The sequence below is a fragment of the Kogia breviceps genome, chromosome 17 (genome assembly GCF_026419965.1).
Source record: "Kogia breviceps isolate mKogBre1 chromosome 17, mKogBre1 haplotype 1, whole genome shotgun sequence".
NCBI lineage: Eukaryota > Metazoa > Chordata > Mammalia > Artiodactyla > Physeteridae > Kogia > Kogia breviceps.
In genome coordinates, this window is record NC_081326.1 from 11,645,529 (window position 1) to 11,665,758 (window position 20,230).

General features: G+C 36.7%; 1 protein-coding gene across 1 annotated transcript in view; it reads left to right on the forward strand.

The window, feature by feature from the left end:
* MCMDC2 (minichromosome maintenance domain containing 2) overlaps positions 1-19,888 on the forward strand; it is a 38,840-nt gene extending 18,952 nt beyond the window's left edge. Inside the window, exons 9-13 of the mRNA XM_059042604.2 lie at positions 3,214-3,380; positions 3,891-4,070; positions 6,917-7,059; positions 10,884-10,993; positions 17,174-19,888. Of these exons, the coding sequence (XP_058898587.2) occupies positions 3,214-3,380; positions 3,891-4,070; positions 6,917-7,059; positions 10,884-10,993; positions 17,174-17,340 (767 nt within the window). The 3' untranslated portion in view covers positions 17,341-19,888. The remainder of the gene's footprint in view (positions 1-3,213; positions 3,381-3,890; positions 4,071-6,916; positions 7,060-10,883; positions 10,994-17,173) is intronic.
* Positions 19,889-20,230: the final 342 nt, after the last annotated feature.

A 20,230-nucleotide genomic window follows, 5' to 3' on the forward strand; every position in this document is an offset into this window, starting at 1 on the left:
AAGCCCGTGCACCCCAACGAAGAGTAGCCCCCACTTGCCGCAACTAGAGAAAGCCAGTGCACAGCAATGAAGACCCAATGCAGTCAAAAATAAATAAATTAAATAAATAAATTTTTATAAAAAGAAAATTTTAATGATTTTGTCTTTGAAGTTGTTTTGTAAGGAAGACAGTGGAGCTTGAACGTGAGCAGAGGGGATACATCCATGCATATGTTCACCATGCCTTGCTGCCCTATTTCAAATAGCATTTGCGATCACTATGAGGCTTGTTAACACTTAATTTGTAATCAGTTTGATTCTCGCTGGACTCTCATGCATTGTGACTGCACTGCAATTCAGTGCCCATGTTCCATTTCAAAACATCTTCCTCTGAGTGAGATGGGGAGCTTATAGCCCCAAGGAGGCCAAGCTTTCCATTTGAATCAGACTTGCTTCTGTAATAGGCAGTTGCATTCTAAGAAACACAAATGACCGAGGAACCCCATCATATCCTTTCTTACTTGGTTACTTCCCTGTATTTGCCAACCTCTTACACTGAAAATGATAATATAGGAGGGAAGGGAAAGATAGGGCAACCTGTTGTTCCTTTTCCTTTCAGTCCTTCCTTACTCATCAGTAGAGAGTGCTGGTGAAATGTGTGCATATCAAGAAACAAATTAAAAACAGTTTTGTGAAAAATAAAAATATTTTCCCTGTTCTGATAAGAACAAAAATACATAAGCATGTATTAATACTTCCTACAAAATACTAATGATGCTGAATATGAGTTAAATGCTCAAATATTTGTATTTAAGACTGGAATTGTACAATATAAATGGTAAAATTCATGTCAATAATTTAAAATTTTAGTATTAGACTGACAGCTATTTCTATTACATTTCCTGGTAATAGCTTTATTGAAGTATAATTTGCACACCATAAAATTCACCCACCTAAAATGTACAGTTCAGTGGCTTTTTGAATATTCACAGAGTTGTACAACCATCACCACTATCTGTTATACTTTCAGAACATTTTCATTACCCCAAAGGAAACCCATACTCATTAGCAGTCACCTCCCATGCCCCCTCTCCCCAGAGTTCCCGGAAACCTAATCTGCTTTATGCCTCTATGGATTTGCCTCTTCTGGACATTTCATATAAATGGAATCATACAATTTGTGGTCTTTTATTACTGGCTTCTTTCACATAGCATCATGTTTTTGAGGTTCATCCATGTTGTAGCATGTATCACTTCATTCCTTTTTAAAAAAAATATTGATAAAATACACAATGTAAAATTGACCATTTTAATCATTTTTCAATGTAAAGTTCAGTGGCGGGCTTCCCTGGTGGCGCAGTGGTTGAGAGTCCGCCTGCCGATGCAGGGGACACGGGTTCGTGCCCTGGTCCGGGAAGATCCCACATGCCGCGGAGCGACTGGGCCCGTGAGCCATGGCCGCCGGGCCTGCGCGTCCGGAGCCTGTGCTCCGCAACGGGAGAGGCCACAACAGTGAGAGGCCCGCATACCGCAAAAAAATAAAAAATAAAAAAAAAAAAATAAAAAAAATAAAGTTCAGTGGCATTAAGTACATTCACAATGTTATGCAATCATCACCACTATACATTTCTAGAACTTTTTCATAATCCCCAACAGAAAGTCTGTACTCATTAAACAATAACTCTCTATTCCCCCCTATCTCTAGCCCCTGGGAACCTCTATTTGACTTTGTCTCTATGAATTTGCCTCTTCACAGAATCTCATTCCTTTTTATGGCTGAATAATATTCCAATATATAAAAGTGATTTTATATATATATATAATCACTTAAAAAATCATTCATCTGTTAATGGACCCTTGGGTTGTTTCTACCTTTTGGCTATTGTGAATAATGCTGCTATGAACATTGGTGTAAAAGTATCTGTTTAAGTCCCTGCTTTCAACTCTTTTGCATATATACCTATAAGTGGAATTGCTGGATCATGTGGTAATTCTATGTTTAACTTTATGAGGATCCACCAAACTGCTTTCCACAGTGGCCACACCATTTTACATTCCCACCAGTAATGCACAAGGGTTCTAATCTCTCCACATCACCCCTATTACATTTTATAAGTAAAATATTTTTAAAAGAAAAAGCTTTATATAAAAAACAGCATTTCCCCCTGCTTTTTGAATAAGAGGCCCATATTTTCATTTTACATTGGACCCTACAAATTATGTGGCTGGCCCTGGCTACTAGAATGACAAAAATTAAAAAGACTGACAACAACGGATGTTACCAAGGATGCAGAGAAGTTGGAATTCTCATATATTGTTGATAAGAGTATAGAATAGTACAAGCATTTTGCAAACTGCTCTGGCAGTTTCTATATAGTTAAATATATATTTACCTTATGATCCAAAAGAAAAATAAACATGTATACAAAAAACTCTTATCGTGAACAGAGAGAAGACTAATTTGAGAAATATTTGAGAGACAGCATCCTAGGAATAGAATTGAATCCATAGATTGAATGCTTATAAGGTATAAGGGGAGGATAGAAAGGAGAATGGGATGTTTCCACATTTTTGTTTGGGTTTTAAGTAGATCAATGGTGATTCTCCTAATTGTGAGTAATGCACAAGAGCCATTTGAGGAGGAGAAATGATGAATTTGGTTTCTCACATGTTGAATTTGAGATATATTTTCTCCTAGTCACTCCTACTTAGATGGCCCACTTTCTATTTTTTATTTGGCACATTAAAGAACATTGTTGGGGACTTCCCTGGCAGTCCAGTAGTTAACACTCCACGCTCCCAATGTAGGGGGCGTGGGTTTGATCCCTGGGTGGGGAACTAAGGTCCCACATGCCGCATGACGCAGCCAAAAGAAAGAAAAAAAAGAACATTGTTTAATTTCAGCCTCCCTTGTAAGCCTGTACTACCTGCACTATATGACCAGTCTCCTTATCCTCTGCCTGTTCCTCCCAGTTCACGATTCTAGCTACATACTTTGGACTGATGATACTCATCATCAGGGGACACATAAACATTCAAATGTTTTTCTTGCCTTTTTCTTTCTTATGGCAGATCCTCTAATTTAGCCATATCTTGCAAAACAATCAAATTTACTTGTGTCTTTACTATCCAAAATTTAGACTGTAAAATTCTGTATAATAATATTTATTAATTTATAGACATTATAGACCAAAGTGAACTTAAATAACAAATGGATAATTTCTTTTGACTTAGCTGTGGAAAGTAGAAGCATCACAGTATACATCTCGGGAAAGAAGTTTGGGGATGATTTGGACCAACAAATGACTTTTCCAGTTCAGTGCAGTTTTTGGTCTTTTGTTGATATGGATTCATGTTCAAGAAGAAATATACAGAAAACCAATACTCTAATTGGTCAGATGGTAAAGTATATGTGTATTTTATTGTTAGAGTGTTGTTCAGGGAATTTAGTCACAGATTTTAATCTTAATGTTTTTATTATTCTTAATGTTTTATTATTATTTCTGTGCTTAATTTCTATACTTAATTGGGTAATAGAACTAAATAATGACACAGTTGTTTGAAAATTTTCATTTTTTAATTATGCAAAGCAGGTGTCTGCCAACTAGAAATTATTATTTGAATAGGTAGTGGGAGAGGCTTTAATGAATAATGTGTAAGAAGATACTCAGTAAAAAGCATTTTAGAAAAATTTGTTATCACAAAGTTCCCATGCTATTTGGGAATCACTTTAAATAATAATTAATAATAACAAATAAAATATTATTACAATTATAGTTGCATAAATTAATTAATATAATAATATAATTCTACTAATAATTTAAATAATAATTCTAAATAATACTTAATTTGAAGTGTTTATGAAAATGCCAGTGTTTAATATTTGCCTTTTACATTTTTATTTGATGTAGGATTGCAGTTTGATTCCAGCTAATCTCGTAGAGGCATTTGGATTATTGATTAACTGCAATGAGTCATCTCCTTGCCACCCACTTCTTCTTACTGTGCAACATACTTTAAAGAAAGCCATTGATCCTGAAGGGCTGCTTTATATAGCTTCTAAACAGTTCACAACTGAAGATTTTGAAAAGGTAAAAATATGTGCTAATGTTTCTCAATGTAAATAAATCTCCATTTGAACATTTAATTTTCCTTATTTAGAATTCTTTTATTCCAATTTGCTTCCAGCTTTTAAGCATTTTAAGGACGTTGTATAGAAAAAAATTAGGTTTATAATTAAACTAGAAACTGTAAGGACATAGGGACTTCCCTGGCCATCCAGTGGGTAAGACTCCATGCTCCCAGTGCAGGGGGCCCGGGTTCGATCCCACATGCATGCTGCAACTAAGGCCCAGTGCAGCCAAAATAAATAAATATTTAAAAAAACTATAAGGACATAGATATTAAAACATTGAGTTCATTCTTTGAACCACTGAGCAAATCACTATAGCTTAAAGCATTTCCATGAAAAGATTCAAAATAGAATATTTCTATAAAACATTATGTTGAGAGGCTTTATAAGTATACAGCTTTCTACATTTTACAGACTATTCAAAGGGAAACTTTATATGAATGCCTGCAGAGTTCTGACTATAGGGGATATCTCTCATGACTCATAAACACATTTATTTTAATGTCCTGACCTGAAAACATGTGTGGTATGTTCAGAGAATATGAGAGTAGATGATGCAAATTTAGTAATGCCTCTCATAGCTATTAAAGGTAGTCAGGTATTTACAAGTGAAGCCCTTTTAATATTAACTATTCGGAAGTCTGTCCACAGTAGAGTTAAAGTATCTGTGTAGGATAGCTAAAGGGCATGGAATGCTGGGAAGTGGGAATCCATGGGTCATTAAATTTTTTGTTCATACCTGCCTTCCTTGTAGCCCAAATTGCATGGATTAAAGGTTGAAAGGTGAGGTGGATTTAAAAATGAAATATAAGCATACTTTATTCACATAAATTAGAACCAAAAAAGAATAATATTTATGATAAGATAAGGTCTTTTTGTTTGTTTTAGTATATAAAAAAAAGTAATCTCTAGGAATTGGGATTCTAAATAATACAGACACGCTAATGACCTGGAGAAATTTTTCCTCAGTTTTTCCCTGAAAGACAAACAAAAAAAATCTATGAATTTATTAGGCATTTACTGAATACTTTATATATTTGAGCCTCTTTCTGTTCTTTTATATTCTCTAAGAAATGTACATTTTTCTTCCTTAAATAGTTTATTATTTAATTGAGATATGAAACAAGGGACAACTTAAGTGCTAAGCTGAGTGGTGCTGACTATAAGTATTTCATGACTTCAGAAAGGAAGATATCAAGTAGAATGCAAGAGTTAGGAAGATATCAGGAGGCAGTGAGATTTTAGTTGGGCCTTAAGAAAAGGTAAGATTTAGATGACAAGAAGGATGGGCATTCAAAAAATAAAAATAGGAGCAAAGACATAAAAGCAGAGATGAGTATAAATGGAAAACTGTGAGAAAACCTGCCCGATTACAGCAAAAATTGTATTATGAAGTCATCAAGGTAGGTAGTTCTTGCAGAAGTTGACAACTGGAGGCTAATGCTAACTCCCAGTGCTGCACTCTCAGTAGCAGGGACAGCGGGTCCTTTACTGAAAGGGAATATAGGTGATAAAGGGGATATAGGGGGATATAGGGACCACAGAGAATGCCATATCACTGTGCCCCCATAGCATAAAATCTAGAGAGAGCTGCCAATGTTACTAATAGTTTTATTATTATCCAGTTCTGAAGACCTGGAGGGAATTGTGGAGTATAAGGAGAAAAAAGACAGGACATATCCAACCCAGGACATATCCAGATCTATTTAAAAGGTTATATTTAAAATATAGATATTGGGACTTCCCTGGTGGTGCAGTGGTTAAGAATCTGCCTGCCAATGCAGGGGACATGGGTTTGAGCCCTGGTCTGGGGAGATCCCACATGCCATGGAGCAACTAAGCCCATGCACCATAACTACTGAGCCTGTGCTGTAGAGCCCATGAGCCACAACTACTGAGCCCCGTGTACCACAACTACTGAAGTCCACATGCCTAGAGCCCGTGCTGCACAACTAGAGAAGCCACGACAATGAGAAGTCCGTGCACTGCAATGAAGAGTAACCCACGCTCACTGCAACTAGAGAAAGCCTGCGCGCAGCAACGAAGACCCAACACAGCCAAAACTAAATAAAAATTTATAAAATATAGGTATAATAGTTAATAGCAACTTTTTATTATGGGTGATTTTTCCTTTTGGTTCTATGACTTGACAAACCAGAAAACAACACAGATGGTGAAAAGTCTGGAAATGATGTCGTAGAATAAGGACTTAAGGAACTAGGAATCACTCAGAAAGAAAAAAGCACAAACCTCAGAGAAAACAGTGATAATCATTAAGTTGAAGACTTATTCTCTACCCCAAATCTTGCTGAATCTCTAAGACCTACCTTCATAGTAGTTAACACAGTACATTTCTAGTGTTTGGTTGTGTTCTTTAAAAGGAAGGGAAGGAAGGAGGGCATGCAGCTCTAGGGCCAATGAGAGATAGTCTGATGGAAGTAAACTGTCAGAGAATTAAGGCTATTCAAAGGGAAATGAGATTCTGAGGGAAGCTCTCTCCCACTAAAAGTCTGTAAGTCAGCCTTTGTTCCACTGTAAGCAAAGATCTGATCGTCATTCAAGTACATTGCACAGAATATTTCTGTACTAAAAGGGAAGAAGAGATTTTTCTGGGTAAACTGTGATATTCTTTATAAGACTATTGTTTAAAGTGCTCAGTGACTTTGGGCTGGCCCCAGATATTTAATCAATTTTGCTGTAAATAAAATATGCAAACTTAAAAAAATGACAGTATACTTTGGATTTTTGTAATATAGGTTCTATAATAAAGTTTGAATCTCTTAAATTTTCACACGTTCAATTTAGCTGCTTGCTTTTGCAAAGAATTTGAATGTCGAATTCAGCTTGGAGGCAGAAAGAATGATTCATGGCTATTACCTAGCAAGTCGCAGAATCAGAACAGATTCTATATGTGGATCAAAGCTGTCAGCATCTGCATTAAAATATTTGTAGGTATTCAATTTTAAAACCATTATTGACCTTTAAATTACGTGTTTTATTAACTGTCTCACTTGGTTTTTTTGTTTGTTTGTTTGATTGATTGCTGGTTGGTTGGTTTATAATTTGTTCCATAAGAATTTACGGTGACAGTAATTCCTTCTGCTGTAGTATTCATTTGAACCACCAGCAGTTTGTTTTCACTAAATTAATTTTTATTGGATACCCTGTATCAGATATGTCTGAGAAAAATGCACTGAATTCAAATGAAAATGACTTTTTTAAAATGGGGCTGTTTACATTCTAGATATTTTGTAGTTGAACCTAGAAAAAAAATTAAGTATATTGTTCCTTGTACTCTTACTTTTTTTTAAGTGTTAACATCTGTAACACTTTTTAAAATTTTTAATTTATCTTAATTTTATTTAGTTGCACCAGGTTTTAGCTGCGGCAGGCAGGCTCCTTAGTTGCAGCTCATGGGCTCCTTAGTTGTGGCATGCATGTGGGACCTAGTTCCCTCACCAGGGATCAAACCAGGGTCCCCTGCATAGAGAGCTCGGAGTCTTAACCACTGTGCCACCAGGGAAGTCCCCTATTCCCTGTACATTCAAATACTTTAGTACACTCATGTATTATTGTTCCTTGAAAGGTTTTTTTAAAACTAATTTTTATTGTAAAAGTAAAGTACAGACGTACTGAAAGAAAAGTCTAAAATAATGAGTAAAGTTCCCTGCTAACCCTACCTATTACTATTCCACTCCCTAGAGATAATCACTGGCAAGAGTTTTTGTGTATCCTTCCAGATATTATTCATTCAAATACTAGCATATACAAACATATAATTTAAATACGTTATGTATATCAAATACATATTTTATTTGACTATGTTATATAATTTAGATGAATATGTTATTTAAGTATGTTATATAAAAATATTTTTATGGGCTTCCCTGGTGGTGCAGTGGTTGAGAATCCGCCTGCCGATGCAGGGGACACAGGTTTGTGCCCCGGTCCGGGAAGATCCCACATGCCGCGGAGCGGCTGGGCCCGTGAGCCATGGCCACTGAGCCTGCACGTACAGAGCCTGTGCTCCACAACGGGAGAGACCACAACAGTGAGAGGCCCGCGTACCAGAAAAAAAAACAAAAAAAAATTTTATAATATATAAATCGGTACATACCTTTATGGATAGATATTCTCTTTTTGCCCAAATGGAATCATGCAGGTATACATATCATGATGTCATACTATCAGTGCATAAAGAATTACCTCATTCTGTTTTAATAGCTGCATTACAGTTTTACTATGTCGTGGCTGTACCATAATTTAAACAGTCCCCTGTTGACAGACCATTACTTCATTTAATATAGATTAACGTATAATCTCAACCAAATTATGAAGTAGGACCAGGGGTAAAATAATCCATTAAATAAATAAATAAATATCTTTTTATCACTGCAATACAAAATAAGACAAGTGAAGGACTGATAGGATATGACAAGTATAGAACTATAAGAGATAAATATGTTCAGTTAATTTCTCCAACTGTATATTTATCTTCATAGAGCTAAAAAATTGCTAAAGATAGGGCAAGGAAGAAATTAACTGTGATGTTTTAAAATGGTAAACAGAATTGTATAATGCTTTGCATTTTCTGAAGTAATATTTCAAATATTCAATACTCAAAGCTTAAAAGGTTTGAAAGTCCTATTTTCTCATAATGCTTTTTCTCTGTAGTAAAAAGATATTTTTTATTTAAACTCACATAGCCTCAGTTTACATTTGACTATTCTGATCCAAGAATAAAGCAGAGTTAATTTTAATATGACAACTCTACTTTTTCCTATTTTAGAAATAAACATTAGAGATGGAGATGGGTTTTATGAAATAGCAAAGTAAATGAAACACTACTCAAAAGAGTCATAAACCTTGACTTTTTCTCCTCCTTCTATAGACAAGTACTTAATAACACCAGCCTTGCTTTTCTAGAGAAGTGGAGCTGAACAATGCTCTTTTCTTTCCCTGAAAGGCTGTATTCATATTCTGTCCTGGTCAGCAATTTTAGAAGAAGTTTGGGTGAGGACATCAGGAACATGATAATCAAATTTGTAAATAAACAACTCTGGAGAGATCTTCACAGTCTCAAACTATGAGTTTAGTCTAGCAAGAAGAAAATTAATAGGACAAATGTTTTTTTTTTTAAATTTTGGCTGTGCTGTTTGTTTGTTGTATGGTATGGGCTTCTCTAGTTGCAGCTCACAGGCTCTGGAGCATGCGGGCTCAGTAGTTGAGGCATGCAGGCTTAGTTGTGGTATGTGGGACCTTAGTTCCCCGACCAGGAATTGAACCCAGACCCCCTGGGAGCATGGAGTATTAACCACTGGACCACCAGGGAAGTCCTTTAATGTCTTTAATTAGGTCCCAACCTCCCTGCTGTAAGTGTGAATACATTGGAAAGGGGTGATGTGGCTTAATATGAAGAAGATTTGAGATTTCATTATTTTTACATATAATATAAGTAAGCAAGGTAATATGGCTGTAAATAATACTGTGATTTGGGGTTGTAGTAATAGAACATAGTATCAAGAGTGAGAAAATGCTAATTCTGCCCCACCTCTACCCTGCTGATCAAATCACACCTGTAGCACTGTACTGAAAAGGAATATTAACCAAATCTGGTCACAAGGAAAGTAGCCAAAATGACAAGGGGCTTGAAAATTATGTCACATGACATTTTAAGAGAACTAGGAGGAACTTTCCTGGCCATCCAGTGGTTATGACTCCGCGCTTCCAAAGCAGGGGACATGGGTTCCATCCCTGGTTGGAGGAACCAAGATCCCATATGCCGCGTGGTGCAGCCCCTGCACCGAAAAAAAAAAAAAAAATAGAACTAAGAATATTTATTTTGGAGAAAATAAAGCATGGAGCAACTAGAAAAGCTGTCTTTGAATATTTGAAGAGCTGTCACATTTAAGAAGTATTAGACTTGTTTTGTAATCCCAGAAGACAAAACAGGGACCAGTTGGTATACATTGCAGTGAAACCAATTTCACCTTACATTTGTATAATCTCTGTGGGTGAGTCCCAAAATTTTCAAATACCTTATTTGAAATCACAATAACCCTATTAATTATTATTATCCCCATTTTATAGCAGAGCTTCAAAAAATCTCAAGTTAAATGATTCATACAAAGTCACACAGCTAGTAAATTCTAGAGATATAGCCCAGTTTTCTGATTCCCACATCCAGCAATCATTCAAGTACATCAAAGCTATAGCTTAAAAATAAAAAATAAAGGAATGGATTGCCTCATGATTCCTAGTGAATCCTAGGTGAATTTCAAAAGGGACCAAATAATAAGTAGCCTGGGATGTTGTAGAGAAAATTCAGTTACATGATGGGATTTGAAATTTGCTCTCTAAAATCTCTTCCAACACTAAAATTTCAAGATTCTGTGAGGACTTCAAATGGATTAAGAACTAGGAGAAAACACGAAGGATGTGTCTATAAGAGATATTTAGTTAGGTTAATTTTTCCAACTGTGTATTTAACTGAACAGAACTTGGGGAGGGTGGGGTGTAGAATAATAAAGAAAAGCCAGGATAGAAACCAATTCTTTGATAATAAGCCAGGATACTTCCTTGTTCTGAAACAGTCTATTCAACTTGGTAGGAAAAAATGCTTTGAAAAGAAACTAACATTTTTAAAAAATAAGAATATGCTGATATTTAAGGTGTGGCTTATGCTCATACATATCTTGGTTTGTTTCTGCCAAAATATATATTATCTTTATAATATCAACATAGTTTGATTGGCATCAGTTTTCTTTTTTAGAGTTTCCCTATCTGAAGCCCATGCTCGACTGAACCTAAGGAATAAAGTGCTTAAAGAAGATGTACTTATTGCAGCCTTATTATTTGAAACATCGCTAACATTGAAATATGGTAATCTATTGTTATTAATGATCACTACAAATAATTATATTTAAACTTGAAGATTCTTAGTCTGTTAAATTAAGATGTTACATATATTTTAAACAATATTTTAAAGAATAATAAATTTCTACCACGTAAGTCCTGTCTGAATTTAAACATTTAGTAATTATTTACAGGTAGTATCATTATCTGATATCAAGTTCCTAATTATGCATGATTGTTTCTATGCTTGAACTTTTGCATTGCTTAGAGAATTCTGAAAAAAAAGTATCACACATAAAATGATTTAAAATTTATTTTCCTTTTAAAATAGTATGCAATATTTAATTGTTAAGCAGTCCCCCAGAGTGGAGTTAGACACACAACCAAAGAAAATGTGATCATCTTGCATCACCACCTTCTCTGAATTGCTAGTTATAATACTGTGACTATAGCATTTAATTATTTGAAATCAAAGGAGCTTATTATGGTTTTGCTAATAAAAACATAAAGGGGCTCTTAAAGGTAAGAGTAAAGAGAATTATCCTCACAAAGTTCTTTTTGAATTATATGAAACATTAATTTTGATGAGATATACCATCCTTCAAACCAAACTTTGGTTCTGCTAACCTAAAAACAATAAAACAGCCAGTAGTTATTTTATCAGCAAAACAGTTTTATTCAGGAACAGGAAAGAATTGCAATTCAGGACATTGCAACTATGGTAAATCACATGCAAGTCTGGTAAAGCAATGAAGAAACTCTTCTATAGAGGAGAAGTGGAGTTGGGAGGGTTGTTATAACAGAAAGTCCATTGGAGGAAACTGGGAGTTCCAAGTATAGTGGCTTTTCATTGGCTGCGTTGTGACAGTCTCTCTTTAGTGGCGCTATTGCCAGGCAAGGAGAAAATCTTTCTTCCTCCTGCTGGTGGTAGTAAAGAAGTGTCACTTCCTGCTGGAGATGCAGGGTATGTCTCTTCCTGTTGAGATCCGTATTGATGTTGAGAGGAACATTCATGAGAGCTCCCCCTTCTGGCCTCCCGACTGTATTTTAGTGAGATTTTTACTTTATTAATTTTCAGTTCCAACCCTGGGAGTGAAAGGATGTATTAACACTGACTTTCCTGTGTGTATATGTTTAGTGTTTAAATTTGCTTCAAATTCAATTTTTAATAACTTTTCACAGAGATCCATTAGAACATTAGAACTTTGCTCTATAATTATCTAAATCAAGAATTCTTAACCTAGGATCCATGGATACTGAGAGAGTCCTAGGGGCTTGTGAATCCCTAAATTATATGTAAATTTATATATGCATGTGCTTTCTACCTTTTTGTTTAGGGAGAGGAATCATAGTTTTTAAAAAATTTTATTTATTTATTTTATATTTATTTTTGGCCGTGTTGGGTTTTCGTTTCTGTGCGAGGGCTTTCTCCAGTTGGCGGCGAGCGGGGCCCCTCTTCATTGCGGTGCGCGGGCCTCTCACTGTCGCGGCCTCTCCTGTTGCGGAGCACAAGCTCCAGACGCGCAAGCTCAGTAGTTGTGGCTCATGGGCCTAGCCGCTCCGCGGCATGTGGGATCTTCCCGGACTGGGGCATGAACTCGTGTCCCCTGTATTGGCAGGCGGATTCTTAACCACTGTGCCACCAGGGAAGCCCTTTTTATAAAAATTAAATTTAATTTTTTTATACAGCAGGTTCTTATTAGTTATCCATTTAATACATATTAGTGTGTACATATCAATCCCAATCTCCCAGTTCATCCCACCACCACCACCCCTGCCACTTTCCCCCAATAAGTTTTTTGAAGTCTGTCTTAGAGTTTCATAACCCCAGAAAAGGTTAATTATCATCCTGAATTAGTTTTACCTACCAAAAGAGAAAATCGCTTGTTCGCAGCCGAAATTAAATAAGAAAGATATGTATTTTTGTTTTTAAGTTGCTTTACCTTTACCTTCTTATTCTATATTTTAAAATATACTTGATAAAATCTGAGACATTATTTTACATACCATGAAGAAAACATGCTGCCAATTTTACTGTGACATGCTATTACCATCAAAATTGTTAAAATACAACTAGATTTCAGTAAGAAGATAAAAATGTATGTCTTTGAACTTAGAAACTGTGGTATTATAATATTAAGGACTCCTGTGACTGAATATGGCTATTTTCACTTGATAACTGTTTTGTCAGGACTTTCTTGAATCATATAAGAAAGCTTTTGTTGAGGGAAATAAAACTATATGAAGTTTTTTTTCCTTTAGCTACTTTTTGTTTTCATAATAAGTTGCAGTTAGGTATATTCTTTTTCAAGTCTTAGCAAAACAATGTTAAGAGCTCCTTAAATTTTACTTTAAACATAGCAGGAAAATAATCCCTACTCAGGGATATTTTTCTTGGATGCAAAAACCAATCGTTAACGTTTATGAACTAGATTTAGCAGTTGGGCAGTGGGGAGAGGGAAGAATTAAGGAAAGCTCCCAGGTTTCTGCCTTGAGCAACTGAGTGGATCATGGTGCCATTTATCAAGACTAGGAAGAATGAGAAAAAGGTTTGGGCTGGGGCGGGGATCAAATTATAGATATAAGTTTGAGACATCCTACAGAGATTATCAATAGACAGATATAATAATCTGGAGTTTAGAAGAGAGTTTTAACCTAGAAATATAATTTAGGGATCATCAGCACAGAGATGGTACTCAAAGCCATGGAATGGATGAAATCAGAGAGAGAGAGACTATTCAGAGAACCCCAGGAGTGCCTTTGAAGAATTCCAATATTTAGAAATGGAGTTGAGGAGGAGGAACAAACAAATGAGACGGAGAAGTAGTTGTATTATAGAAGCCAAGAAAGAGAGTGTTTCAAGAAAGGAGTGTAGTGGTCAACTGTATCATGTGTTACGAGTTTGAATAAGATTAGATTTGGCTGTCTAGAGGTTGTAGGTGGTCGTGATTAGAGCTATTTCAATGGAGTGGGGATTCAGGTGGGGTAGGAAGTGAAGATATGGAGACAGCACACATAGACAACTTTGAGATGTTTGACTATGAAGATGAGGAAAGAAATAGGGTATTAGCTGGAGAAGGATGTGTGGTCCAGGAAGGGATTTTTTTTTTTTTTAAGATAGAAGATAATAGCTCATATGATGTGCAGTAGAAAGTAAACTAACGAAACTACAGAAAGAGGGGAAGATCAAAGGTGTAAAGAAGAAGAAGAGCCACTTCATTTTATAGGAGGGAAAACAATGGATACAGAATCAGGTAGGTCTGTAGATTTGGTCTTTTACTCTACACAAGGTCAACAAGGTCATTAGCTAAAAATGAAAGGTTTGAGGAGAAGAGAATGGAATGTAATAGTCATTGCGGGGGGTGGGGGGGTGTTGGAAAGAAGAGCAAATGTGTTAGAGAAACTCAACACGGTTGTCAGGCAGTGCAACTGCCCATCTCAGGTTTCTGTGATTCATTTAAAGTGAAACCAAGCAATGCCAATTATGTGTTTTTCTGCCTAGCAGCCTGAATGCACGCACAAGGTAAATGGTTGGGTTCATGCAGAGTTGAGGTTTTGATAGATGAGTGTGGCAGTGTTGCAGGGGGGGCAAGGGAGTGGGGGGACTGGCAAGGGAGGGATTCAATTTGGTTAAAAGAGGGAAGTGAACTGAAGGAAGCACATTGGAGGTCTCAGATATTAGACCTGGAAGCATAGGAGGTAGCATAGAGAAGAGGGACATTTGAACTCCTGGTTTTGAAGTAAGTTTCTGGAGATATTAGTTTCCTCTGACTCTGGGAATGTGTGGTGGAGGTAGAGGGCAAAGGTCAGGACACTTGGAGATTGGCATTAAATGGGTCATTCACATGGAAATCGCTGAATGGCAGGCATTAGGGAATAGAGGAAGATTGTGAGCCAAGTACTGAGAGCTGATTGTTGACTTCACTGTGGAAGTAGAAAGGGCGATAAAGCCCAGGTGGCACTGGGCATCAAAGGAGGAAAGATTTTTAACAAGAGGAAAGAATGGTCTGGAAGCTGCAAAGGTGCAGCAATTTAGGCACTGACTCTTTCTTGTGACACTAAGGTATGTGGGGTGTTTGAGAGCCACAAGGAAAGCAGTGTTCTCAAGGGACAGCAAGGTTTCAGGTAAGGTAAAGCAGTACAGGGAGCAGTCACAGAAGTCTGCGGCTACTGTGTTACTAATGACAGACAGCTTTAGGAAGGCAGGCACTGCCTGCTTGGCCAGCAGTTGTACTCCCAGCCAGTTACATTTACGTACTCATTCAGTGAATCAATGAAATAGAATTTAAGAGCTTAACTTCTGCAATATTAGTCAAAGGTTTTGTTTTGTTTTGTTTTTTCAATTGTGGTAAAATATACGTAATATAAAATTTACCTTCTTAACCATTTTTAAGTGTACAGTTTATTGGCATAAGGGACATTCACACCAACTCCATAACCTTTTCATTTTCCAAAACTGAAACTCCGTACCCATTAAACAATAACTCTCTATTCTCCCCTTCCGCCAGCTCCTGGCAAGCACTATTCTACTTTCTATGTGTCTGGACTTGACTTCTCTAGGTATCTCATCTAAGTGGAATCATGTTTGTCCTATTTTGTCTGGCTGATTTCACATAGTATAATGTCCTTAAGGTTCATCCACGTTGTAGCATGCATTAGAATTTCCTTTCTAAGATTGAAGAATATTCCGTTGTCTATATATGTACCACATTTTGTTAATCTCTTCGCCCATCAGTGGACACTTAGGTTGCTTCTGCCTTTGGCTATTGTGAATAATGCTGCTAATGAACATTAGTGTGCAAGTATCTCTTTGAGACTTTGCTTTCAATTCTTTTGGGTGTATAAGCAGAAGCCAAATTGCAGGATGTGTAATTCTGTTTGATTTTCTGATGAACTGCCATACTGTTTTCCTTAGGGGCTGCACCATTTTACATTTCCACTAACAGTGCACAAGGGTTCCAGTTTCTCCACATCCTTGCCAAGACTTGTTACTTTCTTGTTTTATTTTGGTTTTGATAGTAGCCATTCTTACTGTTGTGAAGTGGTATCTCACTGGTTTTCATTTGCATTTTTCTAATGATTACTGATGTTGAGTATCTTTTCATGTACTTATTGGCCATTTGTATATCTTCTTTGGTGAAATGTCTAAGTCTTTTGCCCATTTTTTAATCAGGCTGTTTTCTTGTTCAGTTGTAGACCCCCTATCTGATACATGGCTTGCAAATATTTTCTCCCATTCTGTGAGTTGCCTTTTCACTTTGTTGATTGTAACTTTTTTTTTTTTTTTTTTTTTTTTTTTGCTGTACGCGGGCCTCTCACTGTTGTGGACTCTCCCCCTGCGGAGCACAGGCTCCGGACGCGCAGGCTCAGCGGCCATGGCTCACGGGCCTAGCCGCTTCTCGACATGTGGGATCTTCCCGGACCGGGGCACGAACCCCTATCCCCTGCATCGGCAGGCGGACTCTCAAGCACTGCGCCACCAGGGAAACCCTGATTGTAACTTTTGATGCACAGAAGTTCTTAATTTTGATGTGGCCTATTTTATCTATTTTCTTTCATTGCCTGTGCTTTTGGTGTAATGTCATAGAAAACATTGCCAAATTCAATGTCAGAAAGCATTTCCCCAGTGTGTTTTTCTAAGAGTTTTATAGTGTTAGTTCTTACATGTAGGTCTTTGATTCACTGAGTTAATTTTTATGATGTAAGGTAAGGAACTAACTTCATTCTTTTGCACATGGATATCACTTTCACAGCACCATTTGTTGAAAAGACCATATTTTCCCCATTGAATGGTCTTGACACCCCTGTCAAAAATCATTTAAATATATATGCAAGGTTATTTCTCTTCTATTCCATAGATTTATCTTTTTATTGTTTCTCTACCTTCCAATACCTTCTCTCCTTACTTCTTCCACCTCCTCACATCACTATTCAGCTTCAGAACACTAATGGCTATTTCAATGGATGACAAATTTCTGTAGTTTCCAAATTTTAAAATTTAAACATCAAAGTTTCTTCCATTGACCCTGGTACCAGTTTGTGCATTTACTGAACCTGTTTCCTGGGTCTCAAAATTTTTTTAAAAATAATAGCTATTGAAATACTCAGATCAGAACTTAATTGTAAAACTTTCACTATTTTGTTGAAAATATGATTTCATATTTAGCACTTGTTTTTCTCATTTATGCTTTTTCCTTCTTCACTTAGGGGCCGCTGTACTTTGTGTTGCTCCAAACGCAGTATTTCCATTTGAACTGTATAATGAAGAATATTTAGAGCAAAGGGATATCTACCTGACTCAGTGCCAACAACAGCTCCAACAGTTTATTGCCACATATGGACCTGGGACAGCTATCTTTGCTAGCGATGAATAGGCAATCTGAGGAAAAGTTTTCTTCCTTCCTTTTTAAGCAGTGGAAAAAAGTGTGAGTGATCTTGAAGTAATGCTTCAATGTGTGTAGGGGGGTACATAAGAATGCCACCTTAAGAAATATAAAATATTTCTTCAAATTAATTGCTAATGGAATAAACACTAATACAAATCTCAAAGCCAACAGCAGAAATTTATAATTTAGGATAATTTTTTTTAACATCTTTATTGGGGTATAATTGCTTTACAATGGTGAGTTAGTTTCTGCTTTACAACAAAGTGAATCAGTTATACATATACATATGTTCCCATATCTCTTCCCTCTTGCATCTCCCTCCCTCCCACCCTCCCTATCCCACCCCTCTAGGTGGTCACAAAGCACCGAGCTGATCTCCCTGTGCCATGCGGCTGCTTCCCACTACCTATCCACCCTACATTTGGTAGTGTATATATGTCCATGCCACTCTCTCACTTCATCACAGCTTACCCTTCCCTCTCCCCATATCCTCAAGTCCATGCTCTAGTGGGTCTGTGTTTTATTCCCGTCCTACCCCTAGTCTCCTCATGACTTTTTTTTTCTTAGATTCCATATATATGTTAGCATACGGTGTTTTTCTCCTTCTGACTTACTTCACTCTGTATGACAGTCTCTAGGTCCATCCACCTCACTACAGATAACTCAGTTTCATTTCTTTTTATGGCTGAGTAATATTCCATTGTATATACGTGCCACATCTTCTTTATAGGATAATCTTATTAAAAAAACTTCCGGTTAGCCCAGTGTACCAGTGGTCCACAGATTAAAATATAAAGAATGTTGCAAACTACGCAATGGAAAAAATATAGTAACTTTTGTGTAGTTCCCTCTATTTGTCACAAGATGGCAATAACACTTTAAATATTTACTTACAAAGTAAAACCATTTTCTTCGTGAACCTGAAAAATTGATGAGTAAATAACAGCATTTATATACCAGAAGCCTTCAATGTAAGGACTTTTCATGCTAGATATTGACATGTCTGTTATGTTGTTTTAGAAGCCCTAATTATGGGATCAGGAAAAGCCTTGGAAATTTTCCATTTTTAAACCAGGTTAAATGAAAAAAAGTAAGTTCCATTGAATCAAGGAGCAGTAATTGGCTCCTTAAACCTAACTAGTTACAAGAAAGGCACCAAAGGGCAAAGAAACCAATTTTCAAACCCTGTCTTCATTTTTGGAGGGAAGATATCTGCTCTGAAAAGGTAGGAACATCGTGTGAAAATATACTTATCTTGTAAAATCCCCAAATCCTTGTTTTTATTTTCCAAAGTTTTAATAAAAAAGACAGTTCTACTCACTAAAAGGAAAATGTCATCACAAAATTGCCACCTTATTAACCAAGACACTGTTATGCATCAATTCTTTAGAAATAGGTACTTCATGGAGTTTAACCGTGAAGGCAGACAGCTCTCTCACTCTCTAGAGGACTTTAACGAGTCATTTATTACTTTATTTCCTTGCCGTTCATTCAACAGTATTTACTGAATATCCACTAGTGCCAGAGACTATACAGTGTTGTTTTCAGAAGGCAAACCTAGTCTAAAAAAAATTAATATATTACAAATTAAAGGCCTTATTTTGTGGCTTCTTATATACTACATTTCAGTTTTTTGTTCTCTATGGGGTGAAGTCAAAACATGTTTTATAAAACTAGGATCCATAAAATGGCCCCCATTTTACACTTAATTGTGAAGTGTTCAGATTCTGTTGATGAAATGAAAGGACTAGTATCAAACACTGGGGGGGAAATGTTTTTCAAATGTTAGGCAAACACCGTAAGCACCCAGGAGGCCGCAGTAATGCTCGTGGCATGCATCACAACAGGATCAATTGCAACGAATATCACCCAGGATAGTTTGGGAAAGTTGGTATGAGGCATTACCACTTAAAGAGGAACCAGAGCTTCTGCCCAACTGTCAACCTTGATAAATTGTGACCTTGGTCAGTGGGCAGTCACGGGTAAATGCTGCCAAGAACAAGACTGGAGCTGCTCCTATCACTGATGTGGTGCAATCAGTTACTACAAAGTTCTGGGGAAGGGAAAGCTCCCGAAGCAGCCTGTCACCGTGAAGGCCAAATTCTTCAGCAGAAGAGCTGAGGAGATGAAGGGTGTTGGTGGGGCTTGTTTCCTGGTAGCTTGAAGCCACATGGTGGGAGATTCATTATATAAGTGCTTTTCGAAAAAAAACAATGTTGCCTTTGATGGGAAGCAATGAGATATTACTGTACAATTTATACTGTTTGACTTACCATATTTGAAATTATAACCTTGATAAAAGCAAGGAATTTATGTACTGTGGGACTCAACAGGGAAAAGCAAGATTTAGCTAAATTTAAATCTTCACCTGGGTAGGATTTCAGTTGTTTTTGAATTCTTGTAAATTTGCATGCCCTGGACAGATTGGATTGTCCAGTCACTATTTGCCTTAATCTAGAATATTATTACTAATACTAGGATTAGGACAAATCGTAATTTGTCCTAAATTCCCAAATCCTTTTTTCTTCACAAATGTAAAAGCAAACAAAGAATAAAATTATAATTAAAAAATCTGTAGGTCATAGGTGAAACCTTTACTTATAATGGGTAATTTAAGGAGTTGAGAAAAATTCAACTAGTTAACCCTTGAACACAGCTTTAAACTGCATGGGTCCACATAAAGGGTGGGTTTTCTTTTTTTCATAAATACATACTACACTGTACAATCTGCAGCAGACTGAATCAGAGGATGTGGAACCTTGGATACAATGGGTGGACTTATAAGGTATACTTGGATTTTTGACTTTAGGGAGGGTTGGTGCCCCTAAGGGTCAAGGGTCAACTATGCTTTTCAGGAACAACAGCAGGTTCTAAAGGG